The 23,975-nt window shown below is 45.2% G+C and overlaps 1 protein-coding gene across 1 annotated transcript in view; it reads left to right on the top strand.

The window, feature by feature from the left end:
• Positions 1-21,415, top strand: part of SLC25A20 (solute carrier family 25 member 20) — a 28,175-nt gene extending 6,760 nt beyond the window's left edge. The window contains exons 3-9 of the mRNA XM_004615267.2: positions 893-1,020; positions 5,871-5,961; positions 18,005-18,122; positions 18,927-18,999; positions 19,342-19,451; positions 19,960-20,084; positions 20,582-21,415. Coding sequence (XP_004615324.1) covers positions 893-1,020; positions 5,871-5,961; positions 18,005-18,122; positions 18,927-18,999; positions 19,342-19,451; positions 19,960-20,084; positions 20,582-20,644 — 708 coding nt within the window. The 3' untranslated portion in view covers positions 20,645-21,415. The remainder of the gene's footprint in view (positions 1-892; positions 1,021-5,870; positions 5,962-18,004; positions 18,123-18,926; positions 19,000-19,341; positions 19,452-19,959; positions 20,085-20,581) is intronic.
• Positions 21,416-23,975: the final 2,560 nt, after the last annotated feature.

The raw sequence follows: 23,975 nt of genomic DNA, 5'->3' as shown, positions 1-23,975 counted from the left end.
ATAAATTAGAAATAAAAAGACAAGTATTAGGTTATTATATTTATATGTGCAAAATAAGGACATAGAATTGTGGAAATGATAAAAACAAAACAAACCAGTGGGCACTGACAATAGAACTGAGGTTAAATAAGGGGAAGAGGGTGGTACTAGGAGGATGTAGAGGCAATGTAAGAAAAGGTGGTGAGTTTTATTTATTTAATAAATTTATGGGGTGAGGAAGATAGCTTGAAGGGCAGGAGTGCATGCTCTGCATGCGGGAGCCCTGGATGTGACCTCCAGCATTGCATGGTAGCCTCCAGCACAGCAGGGAGTGACCCTGGAGCACTGACCTTGGAGTAGCCCTAAGCCACCATCAGGTATAGTCCTAAAACAAAATAAAAGTATTCCAAAATTTTGCCACCTTCTTAATGCCCCTAGAGCCTGAGCAATAGTATTGCTGGCAGGATGCTTGCTTTACACATGCCTGACCCAGATTTGATTCCTGGCATCGACTACATATGGTCCCCCGAGCTCGCTGGGAGTAATTCCTGAGTACAGAGCTAGGAGTAAACCCTGAGCGTCATTGGGTATGTCCCCTTTAAAAAAGAATCTAAATGCCTGTGTCATGATTTTTACATCTCTGAGTATTTTGTTAGGATACATTTATGGACAATTTCCTGCTGAAATCGTAGTGCAGACTTCCTTTTAAAATGAAGCTTTTCTTGGCTTCTCCAGCAGCGTGGCAAAGGACAGCTATTTCCAATATATGTGGGGCTCTGCTTCCTTTTGCTCTTTTCGCTTAGAGAAGAGGCAAAGGAAGGATGCCACGGGGTAGAGGATCCTCTGCTCCCTGTGGAGTGATATAGATGGTAGTGGTGGTGTAAACAGCTTGTGCTTCTGTGATTCCTTGCAGGGCATCACAGGACTCTATCGGGGCATGGCTGCACCCATCATAGGGGTCACCCCCATGTTCGCTGTGTGCTTCTTTGGATTTGGTTTGGGGAAAAAACTGCAACAAAAATCGCCAGATGATGTGCTCAGGTGAGTGCTCTTAGGTCTGGTTCACTTGATACTTTTCTTTTTTTCTTTCTGCTTGTTTGAAACACAAGAATTCCAACCCAAAGCAAGATAGCAAACATTACCTCAGTGAATGAAAGTATCCTGGGAAGTACTTTTTCTTTCTTTGCTCATCTCTGTATTATCAAAATTTTCTAGTAAAAATTATGTCTTGTTACCTCAGTTAGGTAGAATTAGAACGTATTAACATTTATTTTCTCTTTTGTTTTCCTTTTTGGGTCACACCCAGCAATGCACAGGGGATACTTCTGGCTCTGCACTCAGGAATTACTCCTGGCGGTGCTCAGGGGACCATATGGGATGCTGGGAATCGAACCCAGGTTGGCCGCATGCAAGGCAAATGCCCTACCCGCTGTGCTATCACTCCAGCCCCAAACACTTGGTACTTTTCTTCCTGGCATATGACATGCATAAAAGGAATGAACTTTGGGTGGAAATATAGCTCAGCAGTAGAACATATGCCTTGCAAGTATGAGACCCTAGGTTAATCTCTCACATAAAAAATTTAAAATTTAAATAATAATAATAATAAAATTACATTGATAGAAAAGGAAAAGAACCTTCACAGACAGAGCTTGTCCTCCTGGGCCCCAGAGGCTGCCCCCGGGGAGCTCTGCATAGGGGAGGTACTTGACTCTTTTTTGCTCTGTCAGTGGAAAGGGATATGGCACTCCTCCATCTTCAGATTGTCTTAATTTCTTTTGGAAGGTAGTATGGCTTACTAGGGATATTAGTACTGCTACCTTCATGAGGTCATTGGGAGGTCTGAATACTAAAATCTAGAAAAACATGAATGCTCACGGCGTGCTCTGGGTTCTATCCCCAGTAGCATATGACTCTTTTTTTTTTGCTTTACACCCGGCGATGCACAGGGGTTAGTCCTGGCTTTGCACTCAGGAATTACCCCTGGCAGTGCTCAGGGGACCATATGGGATGCTGGGATTCGAACCGTGGGTTGGCCACGTGCAAGGCAAACGCCCTACCCGCTATGCTATCGCTCCAGCCCCAGCATATGACTATTACCTTGAGAACTGCTATGTCTGGAGTGGCCATAGACTCTGAGAACTGCTGGGTGTAGTTTCTGTTTTTATTTTTTTGCTTTTTTTGGTCACACCCAGTGTTGCTCAGGGGTTACTCCTGGCTCTGCACTCAAGAATTACTCCTGGCAGTGCTCAGGGACCATATGGGATGCTGGGAATCGAACCCGGCTCAGCCACGTGCAAGGCAAACACCCTACCCGCTGTGCTATCATGCCAGCCCCAGTCCCTATTTTAAAAACATGTTGAGAGCTACAACCTTGTTTTTCTATGATCTAGTTGGGAAAAGGGAAGATTCTAACTTTTGTTTTACTTCAGTCTTACGACCATATTATTTCAAAAACTGGTTTGTCTTGTAGTGAAATAAATGGTATATTTCCTCTTGGTACACTTTTAAGAAGTTAGATTTGGGTATGTAGAGGCATACAAGTCAGTCTTCATTGGATGCAGAAATCTGGGTGGAAACATCGGTGACAAGGTATCCTCACTCTGAGCTGTGTTGGTGACAACTCCTGAGAGTGATTGCAGGGACCCACAGAGGCTAATGGACTTGGTTCCCAGAACTCAGGGGAGGAAGCCCAACATTGCCATTTGATGGTTTTTGGTCACTGTCTCAGGCTCCAACAGGCTTAGGTCAGGTGAAGTGGAATCCTTGTGACCTTCTTCTGTATATGCCCAGTTTGTATTAACAGCCAGCTGTATCCCCGAATGTGGGTCTGTGAGGACATCTTTTGCATCTGTGTTTGACTCTTGGTATACCAGTATCCATGGACGCGTCTTTTCCGAGCAACTGGCTTTATAGCTCATTTGCTAGTTTAGGTGCATCGGGGCCATCATGCCCAAGAGCTCCCAGTGGGGTCACTTCTGGTAACATGGTTGGGTTTCCCAAGAGCCACATTACTTCTCAGAGAAACATTCAACAAAGATGAAGACACGTAGGACCCCTTCCCTTTTGGTTCTGCCGTTATAGCCGTTATAGCTCTTGTTCTGAATCCTGAATATCAGCAGCGGGAGCATATGGAAAGAAGCATTACCGGGAAGGTCCAGGTCTCCCAGGAATAGCATGGACCTTGCAGTCTCAACGTTCACATGGTAGCCTGTGCATGCACTAAGGTCCCACTCACAGGGAAGGTCCTACTCTCAGGAGATTAAGGTATGCCCAACCTGGGGTCTGGGTATTCTGGGAATAATAGGCAGGAGACGAAGTTTCATTGATGAGGGCTTTTGGGGAGAGCACAGAGAGCTGGCAATAGGAAGGTCATACATGAGAACAAGTCATTTGCCTGTTTAGTAGTTAGTCTGTGTGCTGGGCTTGCATGCCTGAGGTAGCTGTGCAAGTCCAGGCTGGGATATGTTCGAGGAAAACACCATACTTCGAGACTGGTACCCTGCTTGGTAGGAAGGACTAGCAGTGGATTATCTCCCTACTTCCATTTGGGCTTCTGTGCTCCAGGTTTGGGGTCCTTTGCAGGGACTGGCTTGAAGTTTCAGGTTTTAGAGGCTTAAGATCAGAAAAAGCCTGATGCCCAGTCATCCAAGTGAAATTTAAAAAAAATCTGTTTTTTTTTGGCCATACCAGTTGTGCTCAGGGCTTATTCCTGATTCTGTGCTCAGTTCACTCCTGGCAGGTCTTGAGGGATTATACGTAGTGCCAGGAGTTGAACTGGGTCTGCTACATGCAAGGCAAGCATCTTACCCTCTCTACTATCTCTTGAGCCGTACAAGTGAAGATTTTTGTTTGTTTTTGTTTTTGGACCACACCCAGCAATGCTTAGGGCTTCTTATGACTCTGAACTCAGGAATCACTCCTGGGGACCATATGGAATGCAAGGCAAACACCCTACCTGCTGTGCTTTTTGGGTCACACCTGACGATGCACAGGGGTTACTCCTAGCTCTACACTCAGGAATCACCCCTGGCGGTACTCAGGGGACCATATGGGATGCTGAGAATTGAACCGGAGTCTGCTGTGTGCAAGGCAAACGCCCTACCACTGTGCTATTGCTCCAGCTCCACAAGTGAAGTTTTTAAGCAATTGGTGAATTGGGAGGATTCTTTTGAAATGGCAGTTGTAGCTTTGTCTACCATTGTCTCCAGACTATGCTGATATTAAACTCAGAAGAAAAGGAGATTGGGGAGTGACATAGACAGCTGAGGACATGTTAGCTAGAGCCTCAGGCTCCTCTAACTCAGTGTGGGTGATTCTATGGGAATAGAGTGAAGATCCATCTCTCTGTATTTGCAGAGGATCACAGGATCCATCATCTTTGTCTGGGAACCATCCCTGGGCTTTTTACAGCATCTCTGCACATTGTTTTGCAATGGGCCTGGCTGCCCTTCAGTTAAGCCATTCCCTCAACTTTGGAAACAACCTGCTTAAGTCTTGGGTTGAAATTTTGTCAGGAACTTGGTGATCAAGAAGAGGTGAGGTTGCAAGTGAACCCATCTAAGATCCAGATCCTCAGTTAGAGACTTTTTCCCTCTCTAACTCTGAATTTTACACTTGGGTAGCTAATACTCAGAGAATCCTATAGATTTGCCCACAGCTAATTTGCATGCCAGGCCCAGGGAGGAAACTTTCTCTCACTACAAAGCCTTTTCACTGGATAAGATGTACCTTGTGACCAAGCTGGTCTTGTCTTTGGTGCTGAGACCTCTGGGAAGTTTGACGTTTTATTTTTTTTATTATTATTATTTTAAAATTTTTTATTAGAGAATCACTGATGTATAGTTACAAATTTATGAACTTTTGTGTTTGCATTTCACTCATACAGTGATCCTTTACCCATCCTCACCAGTGCCCATTCACCTCCACCAATGATCCCAGTATCCCTCTCACCACCCCCACCCCATCCCCCACCACCCCACCCTGCCTCTGCGGCAGGGTTCCCTCTTGTTCTCTCTCCTTTTGGGTGTTGTAGTTTGCAATAGAGGTATTGAGTGGCCTTCATGTTCGGTCTATAGTCTACTTTTAGTTCTTATCTTCCAACCTGAATGAGTCCTCCCAACATCCTCTACTTGGTGTTCCCTTCTCTATCTGAGCTGCCTTTTCCCCCAGCATGTAAGGCCAGTTTCCAAGCTGTGGGGAAGACCTCCTGGTTCTTATCTCTACTACTCTTGGGTGTTAGTCTCCCACTCTGTTATTTTATATTCCACAGATGAATGTGATCCTTCTATGTCTGTCTCTCTCTTTCTGACTCATTTCACTTAACATGATACTTTCCATGTTGATCCACTTACATGTAAAAATTTGACATTTTTAATACACCTAAGACTGATTGTGTGTGTGTGTGTGTGTGAAATATGATTTGTTCTGGTCTATTGACCTGTCCAAGTACTTTATTTTTCCTGTCTTTTTTTTTTTTTTTGATGGGGTTGTAAAGGATTGGCTGTTGGGGAATTTGGACCATACCAGTGATGCACAGGGTCTCCACCATATGTGCTGCCAGGATTGAACCTAGGCCTCTTGCAGGCAAAGCATGCACTCAGACCTGTTGAATTCTCTCTCTCTAGCCCCCAGGTACTTACTTGTTCATGCAAAACCATCCTTCTTGCTGGCATTGCCTGGGTTATTAGTCATAGGTACTTACCTCTGCTTTTTGTTTTTAATCCCTCCCCACCCCCAACTGTTATGGAGGCCAGTCCTATTGGTGTTTAGGTTTGTGGCTATTCAGGGAGCTGTGTGGTACTGGAGATGAAACCCAGGTCGTGTACATACTAGGCATGTAGTCCACCACTAAAATCACATTTCTGGTCTGTTTTTTGTTTCCAATGCAGCTACCCCCAGCTCTTTGCAGCTGGAATGTTATCTGGAGTTTTCACCACGGGAATCATGACTCCTGGAGAACGGATCAAGTGCTTATTACAGGTAAGGGTGTTATCTGGGGGTGGGAAGTTTGGTCATGGGTGGAGGGGACGGAATTGCTAGTTTTACCATTCAGTATACAAATTTGTGTGGATGTTTATGTCCTTTTACTCTTTATAAAGGCTTCATTCAGGTCAGGTGTGCAAAACAGTTTCAAGGTTTTCAGGAAAATGGAAGCAATCGTAGTAGAACCAAGAACCAGGACAATATAACAAACCAACCAAAATGTCACATCTGTGACATGTCAGCCCAGGCTTATCCACCCTTACTAGCAGCTACTTCCTGGAACTCAGAGAGGTGAGTCATGTTTTAGCAGAGATGAAAAGGAAGCTACTTCTCTCTCTCTTTTTAGGGGGCCACCCCTGGTGGTGCTCAGGGCTTAATCCTGGCTCTTTGTTCAACAGCTAGCGATTGAACCAGGGTCAGCCACTTCCAAGGCAAGCGCCTTACTTAACTCTTTCTCTGGCCCCTTTGGAGCCCTAAAGGTACTTCTTTTTCTGTTTGTTTCTTTGAAGGTCTTTGCAGGCATGTTAAGGTGTCCCTAGGAGACCCCTCCTGGGTTATACTTGATCTGACTATGTGAACCTGAAGGTTCGTGCTTGGGTCTTACAGTGCTCTACTGCTTGAATTCAGTGATCACAGTCACACGTAGCATTGCCCTGGTGACTGTGCAGTGTTGGGGAGTGCCTTGTGCATGCAGAGGGCTCCAACCCTTTGAGCTATCTTGCCAGCCTTAGGCTACTTCTGCCCATTATATCTCATTTCTACCAGATGCCCAAAAGCTAAGTGCCCTTAGAGTTGCCTGACATAGTCTCAGACTGACAGGGCTCCTTTTCAAAAAGAAGTGTTAATATGTTCTAATTCTACCTAGCTGAAGTAACAACACATAACTTTTACTAGAAAATTTTGATAATACAGGGATGTGCAAAGAAAGAAAAAGTACTTCCCAGGGTACTTTCATTCACTGAGATAATGTTTGCTATCTTTTTTTCTTTTTTCCGATTTTTGGGTCACACCCAGCGATGCACATGGGTGTTATTCCTGGCTCATGCACTCAGTAATTACTCCTGGTGGTGCTCGGGGGACCATATGGGATGCTGGGAATCGAACCTGGGTCGGCTGCATGCAAGGCAAATGCCCTCCCCGCTGTGGTGTCACTCCAGCCCCATTGTTTGCTATCTTGCTTTGGGTTTGAATTCTTGTGTTTCTGGTAAACTTGTATACTAAGAAATATTATCTCTTGTTTTGGGTTTCTTTATTCAAGCTGCACATGGTAGTGCCCTGGCATTAGCTTCTGATTTATAATTTCAGCCAGTCTGTGGTCATCATCATCATCATCATCCCGTTGATCGTCGAATTTCTCAAGCGGTCTCAGTAACATCTTCATTTTCCTAGCTCTGAGATTTCAGAAGCCTCTCATTACTCGTCCTTCCCAACAATGCTGCATTGGAGGCTCTTTCAGGGTCAGGGGAATGATACCCAGAATTGTTACCGGTTTTGGCATATGAATATACCATGGGGAGTTTGCAAGGCTCTCCCGTGCGGGCAGGAAACTCTTAGTAGCCTGCTGGTTCTCCCAGGGAGAGAAGTAGGCTATAAGATGTCTGGGAGCTTGCTTTTAAGTCTCTGGATGTTGGCCATTGATGGGATTACAGGGTGCCGGGGCAGTCTCTGGGTGTAACAGCCTGGCTACTTGAAAATGGGAAATCTGGGCGGAAGAGGCCCAGTCCTGATCCGAGCAGGCTTGGAGGTCTCAGCCTTGGGTCCCACACACCAGAGTTCCTCTGCCGGTACCTTCTTGCGTGAGGCTTGTCTGAACGTGTGGAGAGGGGCCTTGAGTATAGCTGTGTGGCTAGGCTCCGGAGGTCTTCAGCCTTGGGAGCTCTGTTCGGGGCAGGGAGGGAAGCTGGAGCCCATCCCTTCTGAGGGGCCCTGGGGAAGACAGCCAAGCGCGTGGGCCAGAGACTCTCTGCCCCAGTCTGTGACAGTTGAAAAATTTATTTCATGCTGGTATTGTTGGCATTGTTAATTACTTCTATGAATATTAGTTATTTGTGATTTTATTTTGTGAAATGCCTATATTCTTTTTTTTTTTTTCTTTTTGGGTCACACCTAGCGATGCACAAGGGTTACTCCTGGCTCTGCACTCAGGAATCACTCCTGACAGTGCTCAGGGGACCATATGGGATGTTGGGAATCGAATCCGGGTCGACCGTGTGCAAGGCAAACGCCCTACCCCGCTGTGCTATTGCTCCAGCCCCAAATGCCTATATTCTTTACTTACTTTCTCCGTTTAATTTTGGTAGTTGTGGGGCTGGAGCGATAGTATAGCTGTCCTGGGTTCCATACCAGGCATCCTCTATGATCCCCTGAGCCTGCTGGGAGAAATCCCTAAGTGAAGAGTCAGGAGTAAGCACTTAGTACTGCTGGCTATGGCCCAAAAACAACAACTACAACAAATTTTTGTTGTTGTTGTTGTTGTTGTTGCTGCCATTACTGTGCCTAGGGGCCACAGGTAGAGGTGCTCGGGACCATTCAGGAAAGTACTATACTGCTTGAGCTGTATCCCAAGTCCTGTTTGTATTAACTGACTTTTACTGTTTAAGTCTTAACTATTAATTAACTTAATTAATTAATAAATAATTATTTGATTTTAACTATTTATTTTTTATATTGGGCCATACCCAGTGATGCTCAGTGCTTACCACTGTGTAATATCTTTGGTCTCATGAATTTCAGCTATAAAATCAACTGAATTCATTATTTTTTTAGATTTTAATTTTAATTTACTTTTACACAGGGGTTATTCCTGGCTCATGCACTCAGGAATTACTCCTGGCAGTGCTTGGGGGACCATATGGGATGCTGGGAATTGAACTTGGGTCGGCCGCATGCAAGACAAACACCCTACCCGTTGTGCTATCGCTCCAGCCCTTAATTTATTTTTTAGTTTTTTTTTCCTTTTTGGGTCACACCTACTAATACTCAGGGGTTACTCCTGGCTCTGCACTAAGGAATTACTCCTGGTTGTGCTCTGGGACCATATGGGGCGCCAGCGATTGAACCCAAGTCAGCTGCATGTAAGACACATGCCTTACTGATTATACTCTCACTCTGGCCCCATAGTATCTTTTATTCAGGGAATTTTATTGAGTAGTTTTTGGTATGCTCTCTGATTATCTACTATAACAGCTTTAATTTTTTCCCCCCTTTTTTGCCACATTGGCAGTGCTCAGGGCTTACTCCTGGCTCTGCACTTAAAGGTCATCCCTGGTGGGGCTCAGGGGACCATATATGTGGTGTTGGAGATTGAACCTGGGTTAGCTGTGTGCAAGGCAAGTGCCCTACCCACTGTCCTATTTCTCCGATCCTCTTGTTTTATTTTTATTAAAAAGTTAAATTAGCTATCTCACAGTTATTCAATAAAAAAAGTTAAATAGGGGCTGGAGTGATAGTACAGCGGGTAGGGTGTTTGCCTTGACCCAGGTTCAATCCTCAGCATTCCATATGGTCCCCTGAGTACCACTAGAGGTGATTCCTGAGGGCAGAGGCAGGAATAACCTCTGAGCATCGCCAGGTGTGACCCAAAAAGCCAAAAAAAAAAAAAGTTAAATTATAGATTAAGTAACATGGTTATAATTGCATTAAAGTTAAAGTGGTATTTTGAGGGGCTTTTGGGTATCCTTTGTAGTGCTCACAGGCTATTCTTGGTGTATGCTAGGAAAAGAGCCCGACAGTGCTAGGACCATACGTGTCTGGGATCAAACCCAAGTCAGTTGAATGCAAAACAAATACATTAATTTCTGTACTGTCTCCCCAGCCCTGAATTAATAATTTAAAAATACCTCCAAAGGGGTTGGGGTAATAGTACAGTGGGGAGGGCACTTACCTTTCACGTGGCCGACCTGGGTTCGATCCCTGGCATCCCAAATGATCCCCAGAGCAACGCCAGGAGTAATTCCTGAGTGCAGAACAAGGAGCAACCCCTGAGCATCGCAGGGTGTGACCAAAAAAGCACATAAATAAATAAAGTTAAAAAAAAAAACCTCCAGGGGCTGGAGCGATAGCACAGCGGGTAGGGCGTTTGCTTTGCATGCGGCCAACCTGGGTTCGATTCCCTGCATCCCATATGGTCTCCCGAGCACCGTCAGGAGTGATTTCTGAGTGCATGAGCCAGGAGTGACCTCTGTGCATTTGCTGAGTGTGACCCAAAAAGCAGAAAAAAAAAAAAACCTCCAAAATAATATGCAAGACTAAATGATTTTATTATAAAATTCTACCAAATATTGAAGAGTTAACACCAATTATTTACAATCTCTTTCAAAAAAAAAAACAGCAGAGGAGGGAATATTTCCTAATTAATTTTATGAAGCTGATATTAGTTTTAGTTAGACATAAAAACCCAAACTATTTTATTTTATTTTATTTTTAATTTATTTATTTTTAATTAGTGAATCACCATGAGAGTACAGTTACAGATTTATACATTTTTGTGCTCGTGTTTCCCCCATACAAAGTTTGAGAACCCATCCCTTCACCAGTGCCCATTCTCCACCACCGGTACACCCAACATCCCTCCTACCCTCCCCAATCCCATCTCCCCCTACCCCACCCTGCCACTGTGGCAGGGCATTTCCTTTTGTTCTCTCTCTCATTAGGTGTTGTGGTTCGCAATAGAGGTGTTGAGTGGCCACTGTGTTCAGTCTTTAGACCACATTCAGCCCGCATCACCCTTCCCCCACATGGCCTCTGACCACATTATACTTGGTGATCCCTTCTCTGAGTTGCCCTCTCCCCAGAATGTGAGGCCAGCTTCCAAGCCATGGAGTCAACCTCCTGGTACTTATTTCTACTATTCTTCTATTCTTGGGTGTTAGTCTCCTACTCTGTTATTCTATAATCCACAGATGAGTGCAATCTTTCTATGCCTGTCTCTCTCTTTCTGACTCATTTCACTTAGCATGATACTTTCCATGCCGATCCACTTATACGCAAATTTCATGACCTCCTTTTTTCTAACAGCTGCATAGTATTCCATTGTATAGATGTACCAAAGTTTCTTCAACCAGTCATCTGTTCTAGGGCACTCGTTTTTTTCCAGATTCTGGCTATTGTAAACAGTGCTGCAATGAACATATAAGTGCAGATGTCATTTCGACTATACTTTTTAGCTTCTCTGGGATATATTCCCAGCAGTGGTATTGCTGGGTCAAATGGGAGCTCAATGTCTAATTTTTTGAGAATCGTCCATATTAAAACCAAAACTATTTTAAAGAAGAGACATAGACCAGTGGCGGGAGCAATAGCACAGCAGGTAGGGCATTTGCCTTGCACGTGACCGACCCAGGTTCGATTCCTCTGTTCATCTCAGAGAGCCCGGCAAGTTACCGAGAGTATCCCGCCCGCACGGTAGAGCCTGGCAAGCTACCCATGGCTTATTTGATATGCCAAAAACAGTAACAGGTCTCACAATGGAGATGTTACTGGTGCCCACTCGAGCAAATTGATGTACAACGGGATGACAGTGCTACAGTGCAACAGACCCGTATCATTCATGACTATAGGTAAGGTCCTTTACAAAATATAAGCAGGGGCCTGGAGAGATAGTACAGAGAATAAGACGCATGCCTTGCATGCAGTGAACTATGCTTTTGTCCTTGGCACCACATAGTCCCTATTGCCAGACCCTACATATTGTATTTTAATTTTCAGTATGCTCAGTGTGGGGCCAAAGTGATTGTATAGTGGGTAGGGTGCTTGCCTTGCACAGGGCCAACCAGGTTTGATTTCCAGCATTCCATATGGTTCCCTGAGCACTGCTAGGAATAATTAATTTTTTTCCGTCTTAGTTTAATTTTGACATAATTAATTAATTAATTAATTAGTTCTTTGGGCCATATCCAGTGATGCTCAGGGATTACTCCTGGCTCTGCACGCAGGAGTCACTCTGTTCTCTCTCTTGTCCCTGAGATTTTTTTTTTTTTGATTCTTGGGTTACAGTGTCACTTTCCAGATGTTAGAGATTACTGATTTCATTGTGATCAGAATGTTATGTGTAATTTAACTTCTTTTAAATTTACTCTTCCTCTCCTCTTTCTCTCCCTCTCTCTTTCTCCCTCTCTCTCACATACACTTTCTCTCTCTTTTATTATTTGTTTTTGTTTTTATTTTTGTTTTGGGTCTGCATTCAGTCATGCTCAGGACTGACTCCTGGCACTGTGCTCAGCGCTGACTCCTGGCAGGGCTCCAGGGCAGTGGAACCCTGTAGACTATGTGCAGAGCAAGTGCCCTGTTCTATCTTCTGGCCCTTTGTTCAGCCTTCTTGAATCTCTAATATGTATCTTGACAAATTCAGGAAGTTCTGACAGTGACTTCTATTACTTTTCCAATCCTACCTTCTTTATTCCTCTTGTTCTGGACTCTGAGGACATAGTTTTTTTTTTTTTTTTTTTTTTCAATTCCCACAGGTGTTAAGATTCTGTTAAACTCATTTTAGTTTATTTTCTTTTTATTCAGACTGACCTTTCCATGATTCTTTCTTCACCTATTTTTTTCCTCTATTCCCACAGTTCTATTGCACAGACCAGTTACTGAGCTTTTTATTTTGGTTGCACTGAATTTTGTTGTTATTTGGTGGGCACTCCTGGCTCTGTGCTCTCGAATCACTCCTGGTGAGGCACAGCGGCCACCATAGGTAGTGTTGGAGCTGGAATCCAGGTCAGTTGTGTGCAAAACCTTATCCACTGTACTATCTTTCTGGACTGTCATGTTTCTTTAATTCTGTAATTTTCCTTTGGGCTAAATATGTGGCTCAGTGGTAGAGCACGTACCTCAAGTGTGTGAGGTCTTGAGTTGATCCATTATACCACACATAGACACACGCATATACACATGCTAAGTTCTCCTTTATATATACTCTATTTCTGTTCTGAAACTTTTATATTTTTGCTGAGTCTCTTTATCATGTTTCAAGTATATTCTTTTTTTTGGGGGGGTGGGGAGATGCACCACACCCAGAAGTGCTAAGGGCTTACTTCTGGCTCTGTGCTCAGGGGTCACTCCTGACAATCTTGGGGAACCATATAGGGTGTTGGGGTTGGAATTCTAGTTGACACCTGCAAGGCAAGCACCCTGCCTGCTATATTATCTCTCCAGGCCTGCATATTCTTTTTTTTTTTTTTTTTTTTGCTTTTTTCAGTCACTCCCAGCAATGCACAGGGGTTACTCCTGGCTCTGCACTCAGGAATTACTCCTGGCGGTGCTCAGGGGACCATATGGGATGCTGGGAATGGAACCCGGGTCGGCCTCGTGCAAGGCAAATGCCCTACCCACTGTGCTATTGCTCCAGCCCCCTGTATTTTTTTTTTAGGCCTGCATATTCTTAATTGTATCTTGAGCACTTAAAATTTTTAAATCAGAATTGCCTTAAAATCTGCTATGTAACTCTAACTTCTTTTTGCAGGGGCAGGGGTTGCCCATCCAGCAGTTCTGAGGGTTAACTCTTGGCTCTACAACTGTGGAGTGTAGAGCCAAGATGGTTCTCAGGAGACCATATGGGATGCTGGGGTGTGGTGCTCAGACCATATGGGATGCTTGGTGGTGTGGTGCTCAGAAGACCATATGGGATGCTTGGTGGTGTGGTGCTCAGAAGACCATATGGGATGCTTGGTGGTGTGGTGCTCAGAAGACCATATGGGATGCTTGGTGGTGTGGTGCTCAGAAGACCATATGGGATGCTGGGGATTGAACCTTGGTTTGACCATGTGCAAGGCCTTACTCACTGTGCTATCTCTCCAGCCCTCATAACTAACTTTTTTTGGGGGAAGCCACACCCAGTGGTACTTAGGGCTACCATCAGAGGTGCTTGTTTGGAAATTGGGTTTTAAACCTGGGGCTCTGGCGTACAAATCATGTGCACCAGCTTTTTGAGACATATCTTTGGTCTAATTCTAACAATTTTATATCTTGATGTTGGCATCTCTTACTCTCATTTTTTCAATTTTTAAAAATTTGTCTTATTTTATTTTATTTTTTTGCTTGTTGGGTCATACCTGGCGATGCACAGGGATTACTCCTGGCACTGCACTCAGGAATTACCCCTGGTGGTGCTCAGGGGACCATATGGGATGCTGGGAATCGAACCCAGGTCAGCCGTGTGCAAGTCAAAAGATTCCTTGATATCTCAGGAACACTTTTTTTCCCCTGTAGATGTGGGAGTTTCATTGTCTTCATTGACACCATGGGATAGGAGATGCACTGGTTACCATTTGCCAAGGATGAAAGTCCCTGTTCCCTACTTGTTCTTTTCTACTCCATCCTGACTGCCTGTCAGGTGCCTCATTACAGCTTTCTGAGGTGGAAGACTGTGTTTGGTTGGCAGGCATGGGTCGAGGCGACAGTTTTCTCTTTAGTTTCAGGGCTTTTTTGTTTGTTTGTTTTTTGTTTTTTGGGTCACACCCAGCGATGCACAGGGGTTACTCCTGGTTCTGCACTCAGTATTACCCCTGGGGACCATATGGGAAGCTGGGAATCGAACCCGAGTTGGCCACGTGCAAGGCAAATGCCCTACCCTCTGTGCTATTGCTCCAGCCCTCTCTTTAGTTTTTGACCAGAATAAAATGTTTATTGTCACAAGTTTTCTTTCTTTCTTTTTTTTTTTGCTTTTTGGGTCACACCCAGCAGTGCTCAGGGGTTACTTTTGGCTTTGCACTCAGAAATTATTCCTGGCAGTGCTTGGGGGACCATATGGGATGCCGGGGATCGAACCCGGGTCGGCCGCGCCCTACCCGCTGTGCTATCGCTCCGGCCCTCTTTTTTTTTTTTTTTTTTTTGCTTTTTGGGTCACACCTGGCGATGCACAGGGGTTACTCCTGGCTCTGCACTCAGGAATCACCTCTGGCGGTGCTCAGGGGACCATATGGGATGCTGGCAGTCGAACCCGGGTTGACCCAGGTGCAAGGCAAACACCCTACCCACTGTGCTATTGCTCCAGCCCCAACTAGTTTTCTTTCTTTTCCTGTTTTTTTTTTTTTTTTTTTGGTGGGGGCCACAAACAAAGATGCTTAGAGTCTGCTCCTAGTTCTGAGTTTAGGATTACTCCTGGTGGTGCTCGGGGAACTATGTGGGGGCCAGGTGTTGAACCTGGGTCAGCTGCATGCAAAGCAAATGCCATACCAGCTTGTACTATTTCTCCACACACCTTTTTTCTCCTGTTACAAACTGTCAACTCCCAGGTGCAAACACAAGTTTCCAGCATTGTACTTGTGCAGGGGGATGGCATTGGGAATTGAACTCATGACCTCATGCCTGGAAACCTTTTGAGCTTTTGAGCCATTTCCCAACCTCCACAGTGTTTTTCAAATAATGTTTAGGTTTTGTTGTTGATGTACTTAGCAGGAGGAATTGGAAAAAGTACTTCCTGGAAACAGAAGCCTGTTTATTGATTTTCACTAAGGGGATGTTTATTTTCAGTAGCTAGTCATAGCTTCTTCTGTTTCCTTTAGGCCTGAAGCCCTTTTTTGCTTCTAGGTGAAACATTCCCAACCCATACTCTTCTCTTGCATTCTGCTACTCTGCGGGGTGATTACTGCTTTGTACCTCTCCTCTGTTCTCAGACCCCTGCCCTCTTATTGGATGACTTGGCTTTCTACTTCACTGAGAAAATAGAAATCACCAGAAGAGAACTTTCCTGGATGGACCATCACTGCCATCCTCCTACTGAATAGCACCTGCTGCTGCTTTGTTCCCACCAGGAATGGTCCATGCTTGCTGAAACCTCCCTTCAGTTTTAGTCCTGCATAGTACAGCAGACAGGGCATTTCCCTTGCATACGCCCGATCTGGGTTTGATCCCTAAAACCTCATATGGTCCCCCAACCCCCCCCCAGGAATGATCCCTGAACAGAGAGACCTAGGAGTAAATCCTGAGCACTGTTGGGTATGACCCCCAGACAAAACAGCAGTAAAAAAGGTATAACAAACTGCAGCTAATTTCGTTATGTTGGATATATACTGTTAAAAGAATAAGAGAGGAAAAAGTATGTTTAATACAAGGTTGTGCCTGGAGAAGCAGGGATGGGATCTCACATGTAAAGGACTAGCTCTAGTTCTTTAAGCTATCTCCCTACCCTCTTAAATTTATTTATTTATTTATTTATTTGCTTTTTGGGTCACACCTGGTGATGCACAGGGGTTACTCCTGGCTCTGCACTCAGGAATTACTCCTGGTGGTGCTCAGGGGACTATATAGGATGCTGGGAATTGAACCCGGGTTGGCCGCGTGCAAGGCAAAAGCCCTACTAGCTGTTCTATCACTTCAGCCCCTACCCTCTTAAATTTATTAGTTTTCGAAATATTGGAGTCTGGGGATGAAGCTAAGTGGTAGAGAACATGCTTTGTATATATTAAATTCTGGGCACCCAATTCACTCAGCTTAATCAATGGCTGAATAAATAGCAGTGCTCCTACATTATAAAAAAAAAGGGGGGGGCGGGAGCGATAGCTCTGGGGTAGGGCATTTGCCTTGCACGTGGCCGACCCAGGTTCGATTCCCAGCATCCCATATGGTCCCCCAAGCCCCTCCAGGAGTAATTCCTCTGTGCATGAGCCAGGAGTAACCCCCCGGGCATCGCCTGGTGTGACCCAAAAAAAAGAAATCCAAAAAAACAAAACAAAAAAAACCTCTGGGCACCAAGGTTTGATCCTGGATACCAAACAAACAAATATTGACATCTTTCTTCTTGGAAACTTTTCTTAGCTAGAGCAATGACTCTTTGTAATCACCTCTTTTATATTCTTTAAAAATGTTTTAGAGTATTATTTATCTAAATGTTAGTGTTTGAAGTACATATAGTTTATTCCTCTTTGAAGAGGAATTCTTTTTTAGAGAGTGTCCAACACCTGACACTGCTGAGTAGTTATTCAGTAGGCCTGGTGCTTAGAGGTCACGCATAGTGGTGTTTGAGGGATCATGTGGTGCTGGGGATTGAACTGAGCTGCCAATATTCAAGGCACATTCCAGATCTTTGACACATCTCTCTGGCCCTCGAAAGGGTCTCTTGTCCTCGAAAGGGATTCTTTTCCATTATTTTTTGTTTTGAAACCATACTGAGTAATCTCAAGACTTACTCCTGCCTCTGCACTTAGGGATCACTCCTGATGGGACTTGGGGGACCATCAGTAGTGCCAGAGACGAAACCCGGGTGAGCACTCTGCAAGCACGCATCAGCCCACTCCAGCTCCTTTTCTATCATTGTAATTTTGTTGTTGTTTGGCCATCCCTGGCTGTGCTCAGGGTTTACTCCTGGCTCTGCATTCAGAGATCACCCCTGGTAGACTCAGAGGACTATATGTGGTTCCTGGAATCAATCCTGGGTCGGGCACATACAAGGCAAGTGCCCTACCTGCCGCACTATCACTCTGGCCTCTGTTTCCATTATTTTTAAACTGGTATAAAAATTATGGGACTTATTACTTTTATTTCTTTTTTTTTTCTTTTTGGGTCACACCCAGCAGTGTACAGTGGTCACTCCTGGTTCTGCACTCAGGAATTACCCCTAGCGCTGCTCAAGGGACCATATGGGATGCTGGGAATCGAATCCGGGTCAGCCGCTTGTAAGGCAAATGCCCTACCCGCTGTGCTATCACTCCAGCCCCTTATTACTTTTATTTCAAGTTTCTCTATGGAATTGTTAAACCTGAACTCTTTCTCCAGTTTTAATTACTCCTTGGTTGATTCACCTGTGAGTTCTTATTTCTCTTTGCTCTATATTTTCTGTGGATCCTGCTTGGACCTGTCCTCCTTTTAAATCTTTTTGGGGATTTCCCTTGCTTGCCCTCAGACTCTTGCCCCTTAGACCCTGGCTTATTTTGTAGCAACTTCCACCAATATCACATGTTTCAAATACCCATTCGACATAAAAAGTCTTTTACTGTTTGAAGACATAAAAACCACTTTCACATCCATGTTGTAATCTTCTGTAACCTGTGGAGTGTGTCAGTTTTGCTGTGGCTGTGGCTAACTTGATGACTTCTCGGCTCCCTCTCAGATCCAGGCCTCTTCAGGGGAGATCAAGTACACTGGTACCTTGGACTGTGCCAAGAAGTTGTACCAGGAATCAGGAATCCGAGGCATCTACAAGGGGACTGTGCTGACCCTTATGCGAGGTAACCAGTGAGGCCCTCCAGCTGAAGGCACCTTGGGGGCACTGTGGGCACCTCAGAGGCTCTTGCTAAATCACCTTCTTAGCTCTGGCACCATACAAACTATCACAGCTCTGATAAGACTGACATTGTGAGTCTTACTTGTACACAAAGTGAGCTCTGGCCAGAGCAGACACAAATGGGGCGTGGAGCAGACTTTCAATCCTTCTGTGAGCCTGGAGCTCAGGTGTGGACATGAAAATGGCAGTTGGAAGGGAGTAACAGGTGGCATTCATGGCCAGAGGGATCAGTGATTGAGGAAGTGCATTGCTTCAAGGAGGTGGCGCCAGGAGAGTGTCGGTTGATGAGGGAGAGGTGGCCCTTGTTCTTGGCCTGAGATGGCTATTTGAGGGGAGGCTACAAACCAGCAGGCACCCTAACTGGTTTGTGCATGTCGCTCTCTCGGAGGGCTTTGAAGATAAACCTATGTCCGTGTGTGTGTGCTCACTCTTCCCAGAGTGCCTTGAGGAACCTCTCAGGGAACCTTGAAGAATCTAGGGCCACGCTGGGCTTTTCTGAGTTCAAGAAAGTTGAGAGGGGCTGGAGTGGTAGCACAGCAGGTAGGGCATTTGCCTTGCATGCGGCTGACCCGGGTTTGAATTCCAGCACCCCATATGGTCCCTTGAGCACCGCCAGGGATAATTCCTGAGTGCATGAGCCAGGAATGACTCCTGTGAATTGCCAGGTGTGACCCAAAAAGCAAAAAAAAAAAAAAAAAAAATTGAGAACTTTGTATAATACAGTTTACTTCTTTCTTGCCACTAACAGATGTTCCAGCCAGCGGGATGTATTTTATGACATACGAGTGGCTGAAAAATATCTTAACTCCAGAAGGAAAGAGGTGAGACTCTAGAAGAACTTAGAAGCTGCTTTACCGAGTCCCGGCTAGGCTGCCGTGCCCTAGGTCTGAAGACAGAAATGGGACTTGCTCTTGGCTCCTTGTAGACTTTACTTTTGCTTCTGAGGTCCAGCTAACACTTCTTACACTGCCTCCTCAGTGGAGCAAGTATTTGAAACAAATGCTTGTTATCTTCTCCAAGGAGGGCCAGCTGCCATATCACAGAAGCCCTGACCTCCTCCTTTCAGCCAGTTCTCACTCTGTATCTGCTGTTTGCCACAGTGGGGAGGTCGGAAGGCCTCTCTCAGCCTGTGTTTCACTGGGACTATGGTTCGTATTCTGCAGTGTCAGTGAGCTCAGTGTGCCTCGAATCCTGGTGGCTGGGGGCATTGCAGGAATCTTCAATTGGGCAGTGGCAATTCCCCCAGATGTGCTCAAGTCCCGCTTCCAGACTGGTGAGTGGAGGGTAAAGGGGTGGATGGCTCTGTGGGAGGAGAAGGGTATAGGGGTGTGGGGGAAGAGGAGTGGGCTCCTAAACTGGCTGCCCTCGATGGGTAGCTCTCTTAGACCCTGGGATACTGATTCTTCTTGGGAAGACCTAGCCTCTCTCTGACCATCATGCTGCCTCACAGTCATTTATGTTCCAGGAACTCTACATTCCTTTTCATATGGCCTAAGTGTAAAATAAGTGAGCTACAAAGTCAAATTTAGTTTTCTTCCCCATGAGCAAGAGAATTATCTCATTCTTCTGCATTGTCTCTTCTGCATTTCTCAGTAATCATGCATCTGTGTCTCTTTGTCCCAAGGTAAACTCTGTTGTCTGTGGACTGGTCCTAGATGATTTGCAAGGTGTCCTATCCCAAGGACTGTGACCCCACAGAAAATCTCGACTTGTCTCTGTGTGAGTCACCATAATCAGAGAAGGAAACTTAGGAAGCCCTAACTCTTGGGTTCTGTCCATAGCTCCACCTGGGAAATATCCTAATGGTTTCAGAGATGTGCTGAGAGAGCTGATGCGAAATGAAGGAATCGCATCCTTGTACAAGGGATTCAATGCAGTGATGATCCGCGCCTTCCCAGCCAATGCGGTGAGTGGCTGGTGGGGCTGTGCTCTCCTTTCAGGCTCAGAGCAGGATGCAGCTAGACTGGCTTCTGGTTATTACTTGGATTGATTCCGTGGATTGGTTGGAGGCCTCAGATTTCCCCACAGAACCCTTGGCTAGAGCCTCCCTATCTCTTTGAATTGAGGGTCTTTGATTTCCTCTTCTGGCACTTATAGACTGGGGAGATAGTTCAAAGGACTAAAGTCCAAGTTTTGCATGTGGGAATCCTGAGTTCAATCCCTTGTACCACATGATCCTCCAGCACTTCTGGGCGTGCCATCCCCACCCTCCAATAAAAGAAGTGAGCAATTATGGGACATGCATTTTCCTCCCCCCTCAGGCACAAGAAAGCATAGTTTGAGTTCTAAGAGTAGGAATGAAGTTAGAAGGAGCCCAGGTCCTGATGGCAGGCTTGGTGCTGGGATCTCTATGAAGAATCACAACTTCTGCTGACTTCTTTCTTCCTCCCAATCCCTCTCCAGGCTTGCTTCCTTGGCTTTGAAGTTGCCATGAAATTCCTTAATTGGGTTGCCCCCAACTTGTGAGGATGAAGTGCAAGGTTCCAGATACCGGAAGCTGTGACAGAAGAGGAACAGGGGGCAGGACTAAAGTGTTCTGTAGGGTGGTGGGATGGTATGGTGGGATCAGTGTTCTGTGTGTGGATGTGGTAAGACCATTGCCTTAATGACATTCTCTACCTTGTAAAACTTTCGGTGTGCTATTTTAAAACTTGAATCCACTCTTGTCAATTTACGGAGTCTCAAGAGGATTTGGAGATGGAGTTCGTAGCTTCTAGATCAGATACCGCTTGCGGCTTGAGTGCCACCAGTTGACTGTGACGACTATACCCAGCATAGTTCTTGCTAAAGGGAGGAATCTCTCTCACTGCAGAGACTGTGCATATTTTCCACCAGCTGGACAGAAATTAGAGTCTTGGATCCCTAGCACAGAATATTCATCAGATTTCCAGGGTACCATCTAACCCTGACTTATACATGGGGATGTGGATTTGAAACCCACATCTGTCTGCCCAGGTGGATTGAGTATGTGTATCTAGAGGCAGATAGGTTATTAAAAATCAGGTAAAAAAATTTAAATGCATGCAAGTAATAAAAACTAAAACTTGGGTAGCCTAATTTTCCAAGACTAGGTGGAGAGCTTTCCCTTCTACACCATAAAGAGTTTTCACTCGATTGTCCTAGCTTGCTAGGATAAGTAAGAAAGCCCAGGGTGTAGGAAGGTTCTTTTTGCACATTCTTTTCTCATGAGAGTGCCCTATTTTAACAGGAAACAATAAATATTGTTTCTAATTTTTGCATTGTGTGAATGTTTTTCCTTTTCATTCTGGGTCATTTAGCTTTGGCTTAAGCTGAAAATTTCAAGGATCCAGTATCCTTGCATGGATGCTTTAGGCAGGGGCTCCAGCAGGAGGAAGAAGTTCTGACCAAGCCAACCTGCCTGGAACTGTCCCTGCTTAGGTGGCGAAGAACAAGGGTTTGCCATTGAGGTTGGTAACTGTTCTCAGTCCTCAGTGGAAGCCTGCCATGCAGACCCTCAATAAGATTCCAAGCTAATGGATAAAGTGTTTCATTGTCCTGAAAGAGCAAAAAACATTTTTTTTTATCTTTGGATGGGTATGTAATCTGATCTCACCAGCCTGTCTTTTTTCTTTTTTTTTGGTTTTTGGGCCACACTTGGTGGTGCTCTGGAGTTACTCCTGGCTCTGCATTCAGGAATCACTCCTGCATTTTTTGGGACTTTGTGTGGTGGCGGGGATGAAACCCAGGTTAGCCACCTGCAAGGCAAGGGCCCTACCTGCTGTACTATCGCTTGGCTGCTGCTGCTGAACAGGTGTGGCCAGATGAGATGTGTTTGTGGTTGAGAGTTTTAAGCCGATGTGATGTGTCCTCATGAGGAGGGCAGGGTTTCTGGAGCTGGGCTTCTCTGGTGTGTTCTCTCTGGCAGTCAATAGTTCCAGTTCCAGTGGCACTTCCTGTCTAACTGCCGCTGCAGAGACCCTTGGACTTTGGTTTCGAAACTGTATCTCTGTAAATGGATGAGAGGGACAGAAACCTACACCTAGTGACTGTCACAAACCTAACAAGAAGCTTTATTCCTGCGAAGATATTTCTAAATGATTGGATAGAAATTACAGTCAAAGGACTGGAGAGATAGTACAGGAGTTAGGGCTGTTTCCTTGCATATGGCCAACCTGGGTCCAGAGGTCCAGTGCCTAGTACCCATATGGTCCTTTGAGCACCATTAAGACTGATTCCTGAGTGCAGAGTCAAGTAAGCCCTGAGTACAAGGACTGCCAGGTGTGGGTACCCCACCCCACCTCCAAAAATAGGAATTACAGTCATGTGAAAAATAACATTTTTATTATTTATTTTTTGCAGTACCAGGGATTGAATCCAAGGCTTCATACATGCAGAGTAAAGTGCCCTGTTTCAGAGCTACATCTCCAGTCCCCCCAAAAAACGTGCTTTAGAAATGAAAATTCTGGGACTGGAGCAATAGCACAGCGGGTAGGGCATTTGCCTTGCACGCTGCTGACCTGGGTTCGATTCCCAGCATCACATGCGGTCCCCTGAGCACCGCCAGGGGTAATTCCTGAGTGCAGAGCCAGGAGTGACTCCTGTGCATCGCCAGGTGTGACCCAAAAAGCAAAAAAAGAAAAAAAAAAGAAAATTCTGTGCACTCTTCATGGGAATATTAATAGTTTAGGATTAGCCCTCCCTCTTCTCATGCCCATTGAAGTCTTTGTTTAATCTCACTGATTTTGATGTTTTTATGTGTCTCCTGAAGCTCTTCTTGGCACTGCCCAGTCCTGAGACAAGTTCTGAAACCTTGACCTTTGTCAGGAAGCCCCCCGGTGATGCATTTGCATTCCAATCAAATGCCAGCCATCCCCATGGCTCAGGATCACTCTTATAGTCTATACTTAGGAATAATTTGCCCTTTCAAACAGCTTCCATTTAACAATGGAATGTTTTGGTTCCTTGATGTTAGTGATGGTGGATTCTTAGACTGCTTTGGGTGTTTAATAGATGTTAAGTCAAATAGGGAAATCCCTGCAGGCTATTTGTGAAGGGAGCAGAGCAGATGCTAACTCCCTCCAGGCTAGCACTTCCTTTTTATGATGCACTTTGAAATGCCACCTGTTCCTTATATATCTCTCCCTGCTGGGGGTAAGGGTTGTGGAGAGATACGGGCCCTCCCCAGTAATTTCTGTCACAGATAGCCCTAACTGGGAGCTGGACAGTAATTATTACAACTACTCAGTGATAATAGCCTTACACAGGCCTAGAGACAGCTCTAACTAGGTCAAAGGCAAGGGGCAGAGGGAAGGTTGTTGCAACAGTAATCTGTTAAAAGCAACAGTAGCACCATTTCAGCTCTCCTGCTGGATCACCTTTACCCACAGTTATTTTCCCCACATTTTGAGACTAGAACACACTAAACCCTTTATAACCTTGATATGGATTAATTTGAATCTATTTATTCCCCATTCCCCCCACAATGTAACTTATTTATTTATTTTTTTTTCTTTATGGGTCACACTTGGCAATGCAGAGGGGTTACTCCTGGCTCTGCACTCAAGAATCACCCCTGGCAATGCTCAGAGGACCATATGGGATGCTGGAAATCGAACCCCGGGTCGGCTGCGTGCAAGGCAAACGCCCTACCCGCTGTACTATTGCTCCAGCCCCCAATGTAACTTTGAATGCATAAGGAGCTGTGTTTTGTTTTTATCCACAGCCGGAAACAGTCAGGGACTATTGGTGGTGCTTGATGGACCATATGGCGCCAGGATGAACCTGGGCTTTCTGCATGTAAAACATGAGCTTCAATCCTTGGAACTCTCTCTGGCCC

Source organism: Sorex araneus, chromosome 4 (assembly GCF_027595985.1).
Source record: "Sorex araneus isolate mSorAra2 chromosome 4, mSorAra2.pri, whole genome shotgun sequence".
In the NCBI taxonomy this organism is placed as follows: domain Eukaryota; kingdom Metazoa; phylum Chordata; class Mammalia; order Eulipotyphla; family Soricidae; genus Sorex; species Sorex araneus.
Note: the sequence above shows the minus strand (reverse complement) of the source record. Positions and strands in the feature narration are given on the sequence as shown.